This window comes from Suillus plorans, assembly GCF_016647745.1.
Source record: "Suillus plorans strain S12 chromosome Unknown HD556scaffold_22, whole genome shotgun sequence".
Taxonomy (NCBI): Eukaryota; Fungi; Basidiomycota; class Agaricomycetes; order Boletales; family Suillaceae; genus Suillus; species Suillus plorans.
The window spans coordinates 594269-611197 of NW_024537406.1; the positions used below are offsets into that span (position 1 = coordinate 594269).

Here is a 16929-nt window from a genome sequence, read left to right on the forward strand (position 1 = left end):
CATGTCCTAATGCGTTAATAACAAATCGCATGTTGCCAAAGTACAGTCGCGGTCCCGTACTACCAATCCGAATCAATCAAGAATGAGATATAAGATGTTCTTCCGGTTTGCATGTACAATTTAGGCACTTCACTTGGCATCTCTTGCTTGATGACCACGCCGCCTTGCTCATCTCTTGCTCATCTTCTGCTAATAGCCATCCATGTCGACACTCGCCGTTCTTATTTTGCAGTACCTTTGTCTTGCTAGCGTCGGAGTGTATCTGGTGAAGCAGATATTCGTCAAGAAGAATCCTGCACCATATCCCCCTGGTCCTCGGGGCCTGCCTCTAGTTGGGAACCTTCGAGACATACCTCGTGACAAGTCCTGGCTCACCTTCACTGAATGGGGCAAGAAGTATGGTAAAACCTTCCCTTTTTTCCAAAATCATGCATTGTAATGCTCTTGCGTGCAGGTGATATTTCGCATATCAATGTTCTGGGTATGCACATCGTCGTGCTGAACTCCGTCGAAAGTGCGGTGGAAATGCTGGACAAGAAGAGCTCTATATACTCTGACCGTCCAGTTGTTCCTATGACTGGGGAACTGATGGGCTATGGGCAAACTCTGGCTTATCTCCGTTACGGCGAACGCTTTCGCCTGTTCCGCAAGAATTGCCACCGCATCTTTGGCAGTCGCGCTGCCTTGGTTGACTACCACCCCATCGAGGAGATAGAGGCCCACCGATTCCTGAAACGTGTACTAGCGAAACCCGACCAACTGCAAGCATATGTTCGACTGTGTGTATTTTGTAGTACTGCTGTTGGTTTGATCTTGATTTTTTATAGCACCGCTGCCGCTGTCGTTCTGCGCCTTTGTTATGGGTATGAAGTCAAGGAGGATGATGATCCTCTCGTTGACATTGCAAAACGCACTTTAGACCAACTCTCGCGGTACAGCATCACTGGTGAATTTATGGTCGACTTCCTACCATTCCGTAAGAATACAACATTTCGATGTTTTCTCTCAATAGCCTGACCATATTCTAGTGGCAAAGGTCCCAGAGTGGTTCCCTGGTGCTGGCTTCAAACGCCTAGCTCGTGAGTGCCGTAAGAATACCGAAGAAATGGCTGCTGCGCCCTACAAGTTTGTCAAAGACCAAGTGGTGACTAAGATTTGTAGTTTTCCCGCTATGTGCTATTGATTCAATTTCTACAGGCTGCTGGCATTGCCCCAAAATCGTTCGCCTCAGATCTGTTAAAGGACCGTGCTTTGAACCCGGAAGAGGATTATATTGTGAAGTGGTCTGCTGTATCCCTATTCAGCGGCGGTGCTGACACGGTTCGTCCGTTCGAAACCATCACATTTATGGGTTAACGCTTGTTTTCTCAGACTGTTTCTGCGATCTACTCATTTTTTCTGGCTATGACACTTTTCCCTGATGTGCAGAAGAAGGCTCAGGCTGAAATTGATGCTGTTGTTGGCCCTGATCATCTTCCCTCCTTCGCCGATCGTGCCTCCCTCCCCTACGTCGAGGCACTTACCAAGGAGGTCCTCCGCTGGAATATTGTCATATCTAGTGGTATGTGTATCTCGTTTGTCGCGGTCTTTAGTTGACCAACAATGCTCGATGTCAGTTGATCGCAGCACCATTCAGGACGACATCCACGATGGGTATTACATTCCAAAAGGCTCCTTGATAATCATTAACGTATGGTTGGTACTTTCCTTGTTGTGTATCTGGTATATTGACGTTTTGGATCGTGACAGGTCCATGCTCAACGATCCGCAGACACATGCCAACCCCTCGGAATTCAATCCTGAGCGCTTTTTGGCCAAGGATGGAAAAGAGCCCGAGAGAGATCCTCGCACGGTGTGCTTCGGTTTTGGTAGACGGTAAGGATTTGATCGCTGCTATATTTTGAGTGAAATGCTAAGGTTCTGTTCCACAGGCTCTGCCCAGGTATGCGCAGCTGACACGCGGCGCTCTAACAAGACAGTTTTCTAACCTTGGTTGCTTTCGACTGTACAGGTCTGCATCTCGCTGATGCATCCATCTGGATATCCATCGCAATGTCACTTGCGGTGTTTAACGTTTCCAAGGTTGTCGAGAATGGCGTTGAAATCACCCCTGAAGTTGACTACACATCCGGGATGATCAGGTATGTCGCGTGTCTTTATGTGACCACGGTGTTCTGAATAACACACTCGCAGCCACCCCAAGCCCTTCAAGTGCTCGATAGAGGCTCGCTCTGAAAAAGCCTTCGCGCTCATTCAACAGGATGCTGACTGAGCATTCCTAACCAGTGATTGTCTCTCCCTGTTAAAGACAAACCAAATACACGTTGCGTAATCTCATAGTCGATAGGTAGCACTTGTGCAGGATACTTGAGATCAAGGTTAAGTACAGTGGAAGAAATTCTTGAGCAACAATAATGTAAATTGTCGTCTCAGTAATACTAACCAGTTAGCGATGCAATGCCCAGTGTCGGACCTCTGACAACGACAGAAAGGAATTCGTGTGAGTTTAAGTCGTGTTCGCCCGAAAACCCACCATGACAATATCATGACCTTGGTGATGCACGCCTTCAATCTTAGATTGGGATGCATCTTAACCGCATTTTGGCAGCTGTCCTCTTTCTGGTGGGTACAGTAGAGCTGACACTCAGCCCGCTGCATCAATCGCTTGATGGTTCTAAACTGTCTCATGTCCAATGATTTTTATCGTAAGACAAGAAAAGTTTTTGAACACAAGGGCGAGTAAGTGAACATTAAGGGACGCTAAGAGACCCGGTGTTTTACAAGTCTAGTAGTAAGTACTTCTAGTGACCACATTTGGTTTGTTTGGTGAGATGAGGATGCAATATAAAATTATGACCACCAATGACAGAAACATGTATGCAGACTAGGGAAGTATGTGAAGACTGCGCCGATAGTGGTAACTGACAATGAGGATTGATTGGAAGAGGCAACGAGGGAAGTAATAATTATCGACTGTGAGCGCAATGGGGATCTGACGCGGGGTCTTGACAGTTGACACGGCCGTACTGCCCGGTCTTGATGCGCTGTCCCCAAAAAAGAAATCAACTAGCGGCGACGGCACAGCTATCCCGTGGCCCGCAAGTCCTAGGAAGGAGCGGGAGCGGGATTGGTGTCAAGGGTTGAGCCCCTTCAGTGAATTCACCCGTATTAGACGGACAGCTGAGGGTGACAATGTAGCAATAGAGGCGGGCCAGCCCATGTGGGCCCATGGCAACAATTGTACCATGGTAGACGAGTGGGCTGCAGGGTTGTGTGTACCTGTTGCAAACGGATGGGCCGGTGGTATATAGTGTAGATGGTAGTATAGGAATGTACTATATAGGATATCTATGTAAATAGTAGTGAATGCAATGAGCTATAGAGACGAGTGGGCCGGCTGAATGGTGTGCAATGTAAATGAGTGGGCCAGGGAGATGGGTATGATGGGGACGAGTGGGCCGGGGGTATGAAGTGCAATGGAGACGGGTGGGCCGGTATGCAAAGTACAATAGAGACGGGTGGGCTGGGATGAGAAGTACAATTGAAGACGAGTGGGCTGGGGGTATGGGGTGCAATGGAGACGGGTGGGCCGGTATGCGAAGTACAATAGAGACGGGTGGGCTGGGATGAGAAGTACAATTGAAGACGAGTGGGCCGGGGGTAAGGGTGCAATGGAGACGAGTGGGCCGGTATGTGAAGCACAATGGAAGACAAGTGGGCCGGGGGTATGGGGTATAATGGAAGACAAGTGGGCCAGGGGTAAGGGTGCAATGGAGACGAGTGGGCCGGTATGTGAAGCACAATGGAAGACAAGTGAGCCAGGGGTATGGGGTATAATGGAAGACGAGTGAGCCGGGGGTATGGGGTATAATGGAAGACGAGTGGGCCGGGGGTACCGGGTGAAATGGAGACAGGTGGGCCTCATGATATTCCACCCGGTGGACAATGGAAATATTTGCCGGTATGGATGATACAGATGAGCCGGAAGAGCGTTGTGGGACAGAGGTGAAGGTGAGATGGATGATACAGATGAGCCGGGCGTCCGGTGTGCGAGAGGTGAAGGCGAGATGGATGATACAGATGAGCCGGATGTCCGCTGCGTGATAGAGGTGCAGGTGAGATGGATGATACAGATGAGCCGGAAGAGCGTTGTGGGATGGAGGGGGTATCTGGTGCATACAGAGTATACTAACCGGAGACGAGTGGGCCGGGGGATAGGGTGAATATATGATGTGGGTGGCATGATGCCTCATCCGGTGCATACAAAGTATATTAACCGGGAATAAACATCCGGTCCGTCTCATATATACATCCGGGTCTATACCCATACAGTACGTCTATGATATCAAACGAGATTGACAAGCAATATATGTGGCCCAATACATGGAGTTGCTAAATATCTACACAGTCATATTTTGCATACTCCGTGCTCGGAGTCCCAACAAAATTGTGGATGCTGTCTCGCATGTACCATGCAGTGACAATCCTGTTGCCCTCTTCCACGTTCATGTAATGTCTCACCAGTCGACATGATGAAGCCAATATTGAGCCAGAGTCGTAGAGAAACTTGATTCCAAGGTTCATGAAATCCATGATAACCGGGCGATAAACACCAGCAGTAGTCATGATATCAAATGCTGCCGGTCGACATTTAGGATCTCTATGAGGGGGTGTCCGGCGATTGCATATGATCGATACCACATTAAAAACGGATGTCCAGCGTTGAAGATGATGGTGCATCTCGTTCAACTCATATCTGGCAGCCCATTTACCAAGCCTGACTTGAGTTTCCATTCCGGCCCAATAAAGATCAGGGTGCATGACTCGAAGTGCAGCAGAGACAACGATACCGGACCTTTGAAGGGATGCTGTAATATTGTGACCGGCAGCACCTTTCAGTGCCGCTGATACCTCCGGCGAGAAGCCATCTTCCGGGTCAAGATTTGGGAAGCCATGTTTCTACAATACTTCCAACCAGAGATTTCAATGCATGTGGACCTGACGCACCTCTCTTCCTTGCTGAAACCATGCAGGAGATATATTGATGCAACCGGGGGTGATCATTCCATCTGGACTTGTATAGAAGTTTGACCGGTGGGTCCTCCATTGAGAAATCTTGCCTGATGTGATGCTATGCTTCAACAAACCACTCATGGAATGTGTGGCACCGTGAATATCTTTCTAAGTAATGCATCCGGGTAAGATAAAAGAACAACTGGAAATGGATAAAGGATAAAGGACCAACCATCATCATAGAGGTGAGTGCTCCAGGCAAATACCAGACAATGATTCTACCGCCAGAATCAATGACAACAGATGGTGTTGTCAAGAGGTGCTCCTCTTCAGGGGGGAATTTGTTCAAAAGAACCTCTTCTCGTGTCTCACTTCGACCGGATTCATCTTTGTCCAGGGCGTCATTGTATCTAACCATGTCTATTTTAAGATGAACTTTCTGCAGGTTAGTTGACCAGAACAGACAGGTGTGCCGGAATACATACCGGCGTTAGAGTAAGCAGTGGCCATCACATAGGCTAGCTGCTCCAAAGCAATACAAGTGTCGATATCCAAGAGTCCAAGGTCCATATCCTTTACCGGTCGGTGAAGAATTGTAGATGTGAAAATCTCATGCACCAATTCACCGGCAAGGTAGGTCTGGTACAAGGCCCAGTCAAGTGGAATTGTAACCATGGCTTGCCGAAACAATTAAGTGACAGGAAAGCACCACTGTTATATCCATTGGAAAAAATAGCCCCATATTCACACGACCTGATTGCATAGACAGACTCCATTTCCATTCAGGTAAATATGACGTGATGGTATAAAAGATTGGCAGGATACCGGCGGACATTGGGTTCTACTTTACTGTGAAGTGGATGCACTGTGATCTATATGTAACCGGTCAATGAGTGCCTGTGAGGATGACACAGCCCGTGTGATTTCATCAATTGGCCCAACCAATCCGGTCAACCTATCACTTGATCGCCTAAGATTCATCATCCTTGTCTGTAACATATCCAGCAACTCTCTCCCGATCGTTGTCTGGTGGCACGGCACACCAGATCTTGAACCAATTATATCCGGCGCATTATCCGGACCACGCACAATATATGGGAGAAGACCAGTTTTCACATGATCCGGCTGTAATAAATGGTGTGAGCATCTGGTGCATCCGGTGTTAACAAGATCTTATGGACTGACAAGGTGTGAAAAGTGCCATTCAACCAAATCCATAACATCTTGGACAGATGACTTGGGCAACATATCTGAAACCCTGCAACAACCAAGTGATTCCTTCCACCAGTCATTGAAGTAGTCCGGCATGTGAGCAATGTCATAGTCATCGGATTTGTTTGAATCTGCAGAAAGGCGCAATGCCCGGATATCCTGCAAAATGGCATTGACATCCGGTCGCCGATCAACCAATGTGTGAGCAGTCATGGTTGAGAGCACATCCTTGAGAAGTTGAGGAATAGTAGCTGACAACCGGGTGATAAAACATATATTGATGAAAGGTGTTGCAAAGGTCTATGTCAGAGAAAAGGATGAGGGCATGGGAGTATCGGCATGGCTGGCTCCCTACCTCCATCTCCCATTTCATCAGGGTGTAGAACGTCTCTGCATAACCAGGTATGGCAGTGGCAAAACTCTTGTCGACATACAGGCGCATGGCCAGCATCCGGGAATTGGCATAGAATAGGGCACGAGAGATATCTGCAGCTGTGATGTGATTGCCCTTGGTGGCAATGATGACTTGGTTGGAGGGGATGAGAGTTACAGTATTGTCCATGGAGAGGAATATGAGGCTATGGTGTGACCGGCACACTGGGAATATTTACATGCCAAACACAAGGGTATATTACCTCACAGGTCTTATCAACCGGTGACCACAATTATGTAACTAACCCGGCACCGGTACTTCTATCCGAACGATCATTTCCCGCAGAGCATCCTCTGCATATGCCGCTAGTTGTTCATATATTATCAACCGGTAATCACAATTATGCAACTAACCCGGAACTGGGACTTCTATCCCAACGATCATTTTCCGAAAAGCATCCTCTGCATGTGCTGCCAGCAGGTCATATATGTGAGATTGTCTGGCAGCATAACATGTATGTCCGGTGAGCCCTGCAGAAGTAGCATTGTGCATGTGACAGAGCCATTGCTTGGCTCTGTGGGTGAAGAAATTAATTGACCACTGCATTTCGTGTTTGACAAGAATAACCTCCTCATTCCAGCGATCGCGCAGTGCTTTTGTCCGGAGCCAATTAACCCGGTAAACTATAATTAGAACATGTGAGACCGGACGACCTCATAATCAGAAACACTAGACACACATTCAGTCATCCAGTCATTTCCTGATGTGTCTCCCTGAACATCCAAGGACCAGAACCATGAAAGAGTGGTATCTCTCTGACCACGTGCATTTGGATCGGCCACCGCAGAGCTGGCTTTCAGGTCTTCTTTCTTCAAAGGAAGGTATTTCTTCAAGAGGTCGTGGTCAGGGAGTTTGGCCAGTTGCGACCGGCATTTCGAATATATACGAGCATGGAGATTGACTGCTGTTTCAACTGAGCGAACTCGAGTCCATGCCCTAGTAGATGAAGCCTGTGACTTGGCTGACCGGACAGTATTGCGGAATAAAACAGCTTTATCTCCTAAATGAACTCTAATGGCATGCAGTGCGTCATTGGCCTGACCTTCTCGGAGGGCAATTTCTTCTTTGATGAGATTGGTGAGACCTAACTCCCTGCACCTCACTGCACCAATGTTGGATGGTAGGGGTATGACAGTGAACTCCGGTTGAAATATGGAAGCATTGTGTACGTCCAGATCAGGATTTTGATCTTCGTCAAAATCGGAGTAATCTTCACAATCATCCAGTGAGTTACAAACAGTAACCAGACAATCCGGATCATTGACATTGACTCCAACTCCGAGATAAGTAGGTGACATCTCAAGAAAGCTCGTGATCTGAGTGTGAAGCTTATCCCGGCATCGAGCCACTCTCAACAGTTGCATGTCCGTTGGGTGCATTCGCAAACTTCTCACATCCTTGCAGAGAGATATTTGCGATTCCTCTATGGTAAGACCGGTTGCAAGCCAAGTGGGCGGCTCCTCGTCGACCGGGAGGGTTGATGACCGGATGTTCAGGGCGATTTTGAGCCTGCAACAGGCGCAATTCCTGCTGTTTCTTTGTTGGCACTGCACGACCTCATGATCAGACCTACCGGACAGCCAATAAAGTGGACACTTGCCTCTTTCCAACCGGACCTCATAGATGTCCATAGCCGTAGGATCCTCTGCTCTGTTTGCATGAGCCAATGCCTCCTCTGCCTTCCAAAGAACTACCATGTCGGGGTTGGCGGTCTCGTTAAGATTATCAAAAGCAAGTTTGCTTTCCAAAGCCCCCTTGATGGCCTCTTTGAATTTTCTGGACAGAACTTAGCTACCGGACGTGCCATCCGGACATGAATTGTATGAGCGCCGACAACACACGCACATCTGGAGGTGGGTGACTTACTTATACGAATCATTTTCATGAAATTACAATCATTCATCTGATAATCCAATACCTCCTTGCGATGGGGAGTTCCCATGCCCCTGGCCGATGGGAGATATTATATTCAAAGGTGCCCAGAGGGTTTCCATAATCTCTCTGTCTATCTGGCCGGTTCCCATGGATAAAATTTGATGGCATACCGGACAAAGCAAGTTGTCTTGATGTCCATGTACATGCACAAACCGATTCCAGGAATGATTCCATACCTATGGGGATGGAAGATACATGCTGGAAGCGATCCGGTCCTTCAAATACTTGTTATACTGACAATTTATGTCGTAGAATGTGATGGCTCGAGAGATTCCGTCGGTCTTATAGTTGAGAGCTTGACTTAATGCATAGTCCATGTTCATCTGCCTGATTATTCCACGTAAGAGTTGTAAGATCATCCATTGATGTGACCGGAATGCAATATGTACTGACCTTTCGCCTTTCTGAAAGTCAACCATGGAATGTGGGACAAAACATCCATGCCGTGCACATGCCCATCCTCCTAATACCGGGTGGCTTTCCAGCCTTTGCCGCGAGGCGTTTGCTTGATTTACTGCCCGGTGATTATTGCAATCCGACCTTTGGACATTGTCTTGAGCATGGCCAAATGGCTCTTGTATCTTTCCATCGAGACCATGAACCCAGACCATCCATTATGATACTTCATCGGATGGATTCACCGGATGCATGTGCTCGCTTTGAAATTGCCATCCATGACCAAATACCTAGTCATGAGCCAGGAAGGTGTATCGTCAGGCTGGGCGACTGTACTGGTAGACAGGTCCAAGTTTATACCCGGTTGCGGACATGCCGGACAAAATAGGGCAAGATCACCATCCTTTGGCTGGTCATCTTTGTGGGCAAATCCATGCCACTTGTAGAGCTTGCATTGTCGCCACTGCCTGGCAGCTCTCATGAGCTCTCTATAGCGATCCTACAGATATCGTTCTTTAATGACCAGAATGTGAAGTACAGAATAAAACCCAGCTCACCGGAACCATCAGTGGAAAGATGCTAGAGGTGAGTCTGCGAATTTTGCTGTAGTAATTCATGGCCGATGTACCGCACTCGAGATTGTCTAACAGAAAGTCGTCCAAGACAGCGAATGTGAATGCAGTTTTTGGTCTGGTGAAAGACGCCGGAAACAAGCCTGCTTGAAAGAGCTGTATGTCTCGGCTGAGAGCACTGGGGCATTGGCAATAACATATGGAAAGGGAGTGAACGCCGGACTTGTCTACTACAGTTATTGCCGGACGATCTGAGTCTCTGACCGGTTGAATGAAAGGTCCTTCCGGATAATCGTCATCTATATTGTCATCGGTATCTGACCACTGAAAGAAGTCTGATGAGTCATCGGTGCTGCTGGGACATGGAGTGCCGTCGTGAGCAAGGTGAATGTGCAGGCCAACTTTAATGAGTGAAGTTTCTTGAAAAAATGATCCGGTCCATTGACTGATGCGATGGAATGGATGTCTTTGATGTTGAATTCTGCAACAGTCTGTGCAAAAGAGTGGCTCATTGAAACAGCCATGACATCTATACACCCCATCCTTCTTGCAGACTGAGCAAAGTCGGTTGGCTGGTGGGGCTTCTCTGATCATGAGTGAATTTATGTAGTCCTTGAACTTGCATTTCCATTGCCGGAGATATGCATTCTGACTCTGTATGGTCCGGTCAGACCGGGGAAATGAAGATAACTGTTGCTTGCCTGGGATTTTGGAAATTTAGGCTGGGGGATGTTACCTTGGTCAAACTCAAAGTCAGCACCTTCATAGAGCAAGTGAGGCGACCCAGATTTATGCTTTGAGGGTGATTTTATTGGTGATGATGTTACCGACTTTGTTTTCCTAGCCCATGAATCTTTCACCCAAGATGACCTCGATCCCCTGGTTGTAGTTTTTTCCTTGAGCTTATACAGCTGAGGTAATCGTTTCTTTGTAGGAGGGGTGTATGTGATTCCCTTTTGTTTGGTATTTGCCATATTGACTGGAAAGGATCGGTGTGCTGTAAACTTGATGACTGGTAGCCTAGCACATGACTTCACTGCGGTGCCTTCCATCAATTCCAGTTTCCGGGGATTTTGAACCGTCGAGATTACCACATTTTCCCTTCTTAGTCATTGAACTACCCAGTCATCAAGGGACCAATTGATCCGGTGTTGTTCAGACTCCGAATGGTTTGACCGGTCGGGATTACCACATTGTTCCTGTGATCTCACCGAAGATCTTGCAATGTCACCTGTATGGGATATATTAAGGTTGGAGTCACTGAGGTTGCCATAGTTGCATGACATCACAAACACCGTAATCCTCCCATTAACCCGAGTCGCATGGATTTCATGTTCAAGTTACATGACAATTGACTGGATAAAGTACATCGACCGGAGGTTACATTTCAATGTTTAAATACTTCTTTCTAGCCAGCATTCTGGATTGTTGGCTGTAGAACAATCATTCAGGTAATTACGAGGGTTCGGCAGCAATATATACTTCTTTCGATTAGATTATTGACGAGTCTGGCAAAGTCAATACATTGATTAAACTTTAGTCGAGGGCACTGGCATTGCAAAACATGCTCTGAGAGAACAGTTCAAACCAAATAACCAACTCTAGAGACAAACAGGCTTCTGGTTTGATCTTCAGGACACCGGCTGTTAATGTCCACATTCATGCTGGCCTTCAAAGTCATTTGTGATTATACTTACTTGAGCAAGTTGTGGAATATGATTGCACAGGGCGGTATCCAGTATTTGAGGGCTGTATGCTGCCCATATACTATATAATACAGGTCTAAGTCCATATGCTTTTACAGTTCTACATTCTATGAATCAGAAACACATAGGATGTTGAGGGATTCATACCAATGAACGAGTATTGGACAATCCTTTGTTCGGTTTGCAGTCACGTACATCGGTTATGTAACCTATTACTGTGAGATACACATGCATCCTTTCTTCTATCAAGACGTCCACTGCTCCTCAACTACTTTGCCATGCCCCGGTCCAACTCATCAGTCGATAGCCCAAAAAAGACCAAGCAGAAGAAATTAACCGATGAAGAGGTGCTGGTCTTGAAATCCCACCTAGAAGAATGGAAGGAAGCAGCTGCCAACGATAGAAAAAAGATTCTGAAGGCCGTCATAAAAGAGGCCAAGGTGCATGCCCCTGCTATGGATGACCGGTCATTGAAGAACAGGAAATATGTGAGCAGTAGAACTTTAAATTTATACATGATGACCGACTTATATCATGATGTATCAAGACGTACCGGGACTGGTTATATAACCGGAGACCTGAAAAGACTCGAGAAAAGAAAGCCAACAAGTTCGGTCAGAAATGGACTTCCCGGTCGGTCATAGAACAACTGCGCAAGGAGGAGATCATTGAAAAGACCGGAGCAATGCCAGGATCGAAGAAATTTATTGAAAGATATCAGACAACACTCACTGCAGTGGTGGCCAGTCTATCTAAAGAGGAGCTGGAGGAGGCTCAGAACACTGCGATTGAGTGGTCTGCCAAGGCTCCTCCTGCAGCTGTTCAGGCGGACTTTGCAAAGAAGAAAGCACCCGGTATGATGAAGGATCTGGCAACAAAGTTGTGGAAGCAGGCCGGTATGAGAATTTTCATATTGTCAGCATGGAAAACAGAGGAAGACGAAGTCCGGATCAATGGGTGAGTTCCGCTTCACACTCAACCGGTAAAGATATACTGATCCGGTTGAAAGAATTGACTTCAATGAAAAGTTGGAGGGGAATAGTTATACCGATACGAAGGACTGGAAGTCCATGTTATCGGAGTGGAATGCCTATGCTGGTGAAGAGTTTGGTGAGCTTCTGTTTGAAAATCTTGCGCCATTCAGTCAAGTACTTATCTGACCTGGGGTGATACCAGACGTTGACCTGAATAATGATGACGATGATAACGAAGAGGAGGTGAAGAAGAGCAGGAAGAAAGGTGGAAAGAAGGACGATTATCCTTTGGAGGTGGATAGCTATGGGCTGCCGGTCATACCGGACGTCACAGAGCTTAACCTAGAGAGCAAAAAGCGTCTTATAAGGACTTTCCTCACAAAGCACTACAGTCAGTTTCACAAATGATGCATCTGGAGAGTTGATCTGCTGACCAGCAATTTTTCAGGATTGTGCAGCCAACAACCAAAGGCGTCTGTTCCTTGGGCCTCAGTCAGGATGGCTCAGGGTGACTTTATTGCAGCCAAGTTTTTACCTACCGGCTGGAGGCTCGACGATCCATCAAAGATTCGGCTGGCTGATGCTGACCGGCTGTTAGAGTTGTGGTGTCAAAGACAGAAGGACCAGGTTCGCCCAACCTTTGAATTTAAAGGCTGGGAAGGCGATGATAAGACAATGAGAGAACCGGCAGAGATAATCTCTGGCAATGGTTCTGATGCGAGACCCAGGGTTCCAGTGAAAAAGTCCACCGGAAGGCGCACCAGGGGGGTGGAACCGGTGTCTAGTAGTGAGGATAAGGACAAGGATGATGAAGATGAGGAGAAGGACGACGATCACTATCACGATGACAACCTCCAATCACCACCACCAAAGTCAAAATCTATCAACAATCGCCCACCGGTCAAGAAATCCATACCTGTCCCACCACCACCTTCAAAGGCAAAACGGGCCAATACGGTCCGCAGCACTAGTCCGGCGTCAGAGGAGGAAGATACTCGCCTACCAGTCAAGAAATCCATACTGGTCCAACCACCACCTTCAAAGGCAAAACGGACCAATACCGTCCGCAGGGCTAGTACAGCTTCAGAGGAGGAAGATACTCGCCCACCGGTCAAGAAATCCATACTGGTCCCACCACCACCTTCAAAGTCAAAACGGACCAATACCGTCCGCAGGGCTAGTACAGCTTCAGAGGAGGAAGATACTCGCCAACCGGTCAAGAAATCCATACCGGTCCCACCACCACCTTCAAAGGCCAAGCGGACCAATACCGTTCGCAGGGCTAGTACAGCTTCAGAGGAAGATACTCGCCCACCGGTCAAGAAATCCATACCTGTCCCACAACCAACTTCAAAGGCCAAGCGGACCAATACCGTCCGCAGCACTCGTCCGGCTTCAGAGGAGGAAGATACTCGCCCACCGGTCAAGAGATCCATACCGGTCCTACCACCACCTAAATTAAAATCATCCCAAAAGAGGGGTAGGGTTGCTCCCATTCAATCTGATTTGGAGTCGGATGGTCCGCCACCAGTCAAGAAATCAAAGCTGACTGCAAGTGGAAGGGGACAGGCAGAAGACAACACCAGCACCGGTTCTGCACAATCAACCGGTAATGATGACAATGATCCTCTGCCTTCGCAACATCTTTCTAGAAGTCGTGCATTTGGCCCTACATCAGGTGTCTATGCCAAGAATAAAACTAACAAAGCACCGGTGCACAAACCAACACCCCCTGCCCCAAGAAGGGACTCCGGCAAGAAAGCCAAAGCATCTGAAGCACAGACAACCAATCCAGAGCCAAAGCGCTCTCATAGAAGTACAAAGGCCTCTTATAAAGCTCAGTATATGCAATCGTAGTAATTTGGATCGTTGTAAGCAAGTATTCTAGTGATAGGTGTAGATAGCATTTGACTATAAATATATACTTCACGTTGAAAGTCGAGATATCGACATCAGTTGACATGCCAACAATAACTCTTGTGTACAGTCAAGAACTTGCTCTCTAGCAAAGGCTTCGTCCGGCGACATTGCATTACCAGCCCGGTCAATCTGCAACCGGTGCATTGCCTCGCGCAAATCACCTACAGCCCGTTGAATTACATATCCAACTGGATCCTGTCGACTGACGGCGACTAAGTTTAAATGATCAGAACAATCTCGGGAACAGCAAGAAGGCTTACAAGACTGATCCGATCAACACGTACCGGATCCATCTCGAAACCCATATCTAAAGGGTGTTCTTCCGGTGAAATATTAGTCCCTTTATCAAGCGAATCATCTGCCAGATATGTGCCGAAGCCCATGTCAAGAGCCCCGTCTTCTAGTCAAATATCGTTTCAAATGAGTGTCAATTTATGAGATGTAGATTCCAGCGACATGCCTGTGTTGCCGGCCGGATCACAGAGGTCAATATCAAAGCCCAAATCAAGCACATCTTCATCATCCGGCTGTGGAGGAAATCCCAAATCCAACATCTCACCATTTGACCGGTCATCATCAGACAAGGTGGGAAATTGCATATCCAACATGTCTGATTGTTGTTGGTCGTGGTTGTCGGTCATCTGGTCATAATCTGACAAAGGAAATCCCAGGTCCAGTGACCGGTCGTCATCTGCCGGTTCAGAGTTCATCTTCAATCTTTTACCGTCTTGCAACCCATCATGGGCTGACAGGACATCTAGATCTTTAAAATTCATATCAATTGTCCTTACCATCGCTTAGCATGAGATGAACTCACATTCACCCATGCTTGAACAAACCATGAAAGGGTTGTAGTAAGTGCGCTCCTCTCTCCCTGGCTCCAAGATGCTATGAACTGGGATGCCGGATAATATCAACCGGTACGTTGTGGGAGGTGATGGTTTCTTACCTACATCCTCACTAGATACATGTAGATTATGCTGAGCAATCGCCGATGATCGCATCCTTCTTTTCTTCTGGAATGGGTCGTACAAATCCACGGACTTCATGATATCACTGGAAGAATCATGTTCTACAGAAGGCTGCGACCGGATGATGTACTCACAGGTTGGTTGGCAACAATTGATTACTGATGACGTGTCAACAATGAGACATTTATATCTAAAAATAGACTGACAACAATGAGGCGAACAATGGACTCGGATATGTCCGAGTCGGCCCGGCTAGCCGGTGATTGAAAATTTTATAAGTGTTGTTGTTTTACACGTCTCTTCCGGGTGACTTGTCCACTAGCTCTATTGTAATCGTCTCACTATCATGTCTTCTCAATCTGCTTCTGCTGCGGCTGCCAACCAGGCTCTCATCGCTCTTGTCGCCCGGCTCGATGACATGGTTCAAGATGTTCTCCGGTCGCAGTCTCAGGATGAGAAAATGGAGTTGAGCCACGAGATTGCTCGTGAAGTGGTATGTTTGTCGTCCTGTCGGTTGCCTGTATTGATACTAGGGTCCCAGAATGTCGCGATTCGTTCATATGGGAGGGACGCTTCATATGTTCCCCCTGGCCTGCTGTCACTTGCAGCTGAGATCTTTCGCGCTCAGAGGCGCACCTCACAATTGGTGGTAGTACCGGATTGGAACCATCTTGGTAACAATCAGGATATGTGCATGAAGCATCCATTGTACAGTAAGACATTGGGTCATGCACCGCCTGCTTCACCTGCAGCTACTGGTAAGGATATTCCTCCTCATGCAACCTGTACTCACACCTGTGACTGCACTAGCTCCTGCATCTGCACCTGCACCTGCACCGGTACCTGCCCACCACCGGTACCTGCCCCACCACCGGTACCTGCCCCACCACCGGTACCTGTTCCAGTACCGGCACCGGCCTCTGCACCGACACCGGCACCACGCATCAGCATTCGCATACCTAAAGATGTGCCACCCGGTGGGACAGCAACAGCCGGGACATCAACAAACCGGAAACGCCGGCTCAGCAGCCCCCCTTTGCCCCGTGTCAACCGGGCCCGGAAGCCTGCACCAAAGTCGAAGGCAATTTTGTCTGACACTGACACTACCGACAATGACAAGGCAAAGGCAAAGGGGAAGGGGAAGGGGAAGGAGAAGGGGAAAGGGAAGGCAAAGGCACCGGAAGATCATGGCGATGAGGATGGCGAGGGGATCGATGTGGATGATCTTCTGGACGTTGAGGTGTGTTTGTTTCTTGAGATATTCAACGTTACTAATGCAACAAGCAGCCCCGGAAATCAACTCGTCAGGCTGTCATCGTTGTCAAAAAGAAGGGCAGTGCGTCGAAGGCAAGTCAGCGGGTTGTGATTCAGGACGATGAAGAGGATGAATTGGAGGATGAGGATGATGATACACAAGGCAGGCCAAAGGCAAGTTCATTATTTTACTTCACATTTACCGGTCTATCACTCATCACGATGCAGGCCACTGTCAGACCAGGGAAACGGCAAAAACTGGTAGGATTTGCTTGTCATAGCACAGGTGATATACAACGCTAACATTATTGAATAGTCCATGCAGCCCAAGGGCAAGGCCACCAGCAAGGGCAAAGTGCCAGAACCAGTGTGTCTTCCGGTCAATGCCATGCTTCACCATACTAATTCTCCATAGCCCCGCGTTGATGAACCCCATCCGCCTTGTGATAGATGTCTGGCCAAGAATGTCGAGTGTTTCCCCCGATTGACGAAGAAAGGCGAGATCGCCTCGACTTGCTCATTGTGCTATCTGTGGAAGATGGC

The 16929-nt window shown here is 47.8% G+C and overlaps 6 protein-coding genes across 6 annotated transcripts; 3 read left to right on the forward strand and 3 right to left on the reverse strand.

The window, feature by feature from the left end:
* Positions 1 to 13: 13 nt before the first annotated feature.
* Positions 14 to 2272, forward strand: HD556DRAFT_1473172 (cytochrome P450; the record flags this gene model as incomplete). Its single annotated transcript, XM_041308483.1, has 11 exons — positions 14 to 401; positions 455 to 779; positions 828 to 976; positions 1029 to 1144; positions 1198 to 1320; positions 1372 to 1561; positions 1617 to 1695; positions 1750 to 1875; positions 1932 to 1942; positions 2012 to 2141; positions 2194 to 2272. The coding sequence occupies exons 1-11, from the start codon at positions 203 to 205 to the stop codon at positions 2270 to 2272; spliced, it is 1527 nt and encodes a 508-aa protein (XP_041161349.1). The 5' UTR covers positions 14 to 202.
* A 2120-nt stretch (positions 2273 to 4392) lies between these two features.
* Positions 4393 to 5431, reverse strand: HD556DRAFT_1235687 (uncharacterized protein; the record flags this gene model as incomplete). The annotated part of the gene is made up of 3 exons (XM_041297766.1): positions 4393 to 4928; positions 5004 to 5181; positions 5246 to 5431. 3 exons carry the CDS (start codon positions 5429 to 5431, stop codon positions 4393 to 4395), a joined length of 900 nt encoding a protein of 299 aa, XP_041161350.1.
* A 552-nt stretch (positions 5432 to 5983) lies between these two features.
* Positions 5984 to 10535, reverse strand: HD556DRAFT_1307621 (uncharacterized protein; the record flags this gene model as incomplete). Its single annotated transcript, XM_041300043.1, has 13 exons — positions 5984 to 6061; positions 6103 to 6138; positions 6199 to 6525; positions 6581 to 6822; positions 6904 to 6963; positions 7012 to 7281; positions 7338 to 8434; positions 8577 to 8769; positions 8832 to 8920; positions 8987 to 9079; positions 9280 to 9488; positions 9547 to 9980; positions 10298 to 10535. The coding sequence occupies 13 exons, from the start codon at positions 10533 to 10535 to the stop codon at positions 5984 to 5986; spliced, it is 3366 nt and encodes a 1121-aa protein (XP_041161351.1).
* A 1010-nt stretch (positions 10536 to 11545) lies between these two features.
* On the forward strand, positions 11546 to 14098 carry HD556DRAFT_1307622 (uncharacterized protein; the record flags this gene model as incomplete). The annotated part of the gene is made up of 5 exons (XM_041300044.1): positions 11546 to 11755; positions 11815 to 12224; positions 12277 to 12377; positions 12444 to 12632; positions 12690 to 14098. The coding sequence occupies 5 exons, from the start codon at positions 11546 to 11548 to the stop codon at positions 14096 to 14098; spliced, it is 2319 nt and encodes a 772-aa protein (XP_041161352.1).
* Positions 14099 to 14577: 479 nt separating this feature from the next.
* HD556DRAFT_1307623 (uncharacterized protein) lies at positions 14578 to 15210 on the reverse strand (the record flags this gene model as incomplete). Its single annotated transcript, XM_041300045.1, has 2 exons — positions 14578 to 14906; positions 14979 to 15210. 2 exons carry the CDS (start codon positions 15208 to 15210, stop codon positions 14578 to 14580), a joined length of 561 nt encoding a protein of 186 aa, XP_041161353.1.
* A 268-nt stretch (positions 15211 to 15478) lies between these two features.
* On the forward strand, positions 15479 to 16801 carry HD556DRAFT_1442336 (uncharacterized protein; the record flags this gene model as incomplete). The annotated part of the gene is made up of 4 exons (XM_041306444.1): positions 15479 to 15625; positions 15674 to 16372; positions 16420 to 16647; positions 16703 to 16801. The coding sequence occupies 4 exons, from the start codon at positions 15479 to 15481 to the stop codon at positions 16799 to 16801; spliced, it is 1173 nt and encodes a 390-aa protein (XP_041161354.1).
* Positions 16802 to 16929: the final 128 nt, after the last annotated feature.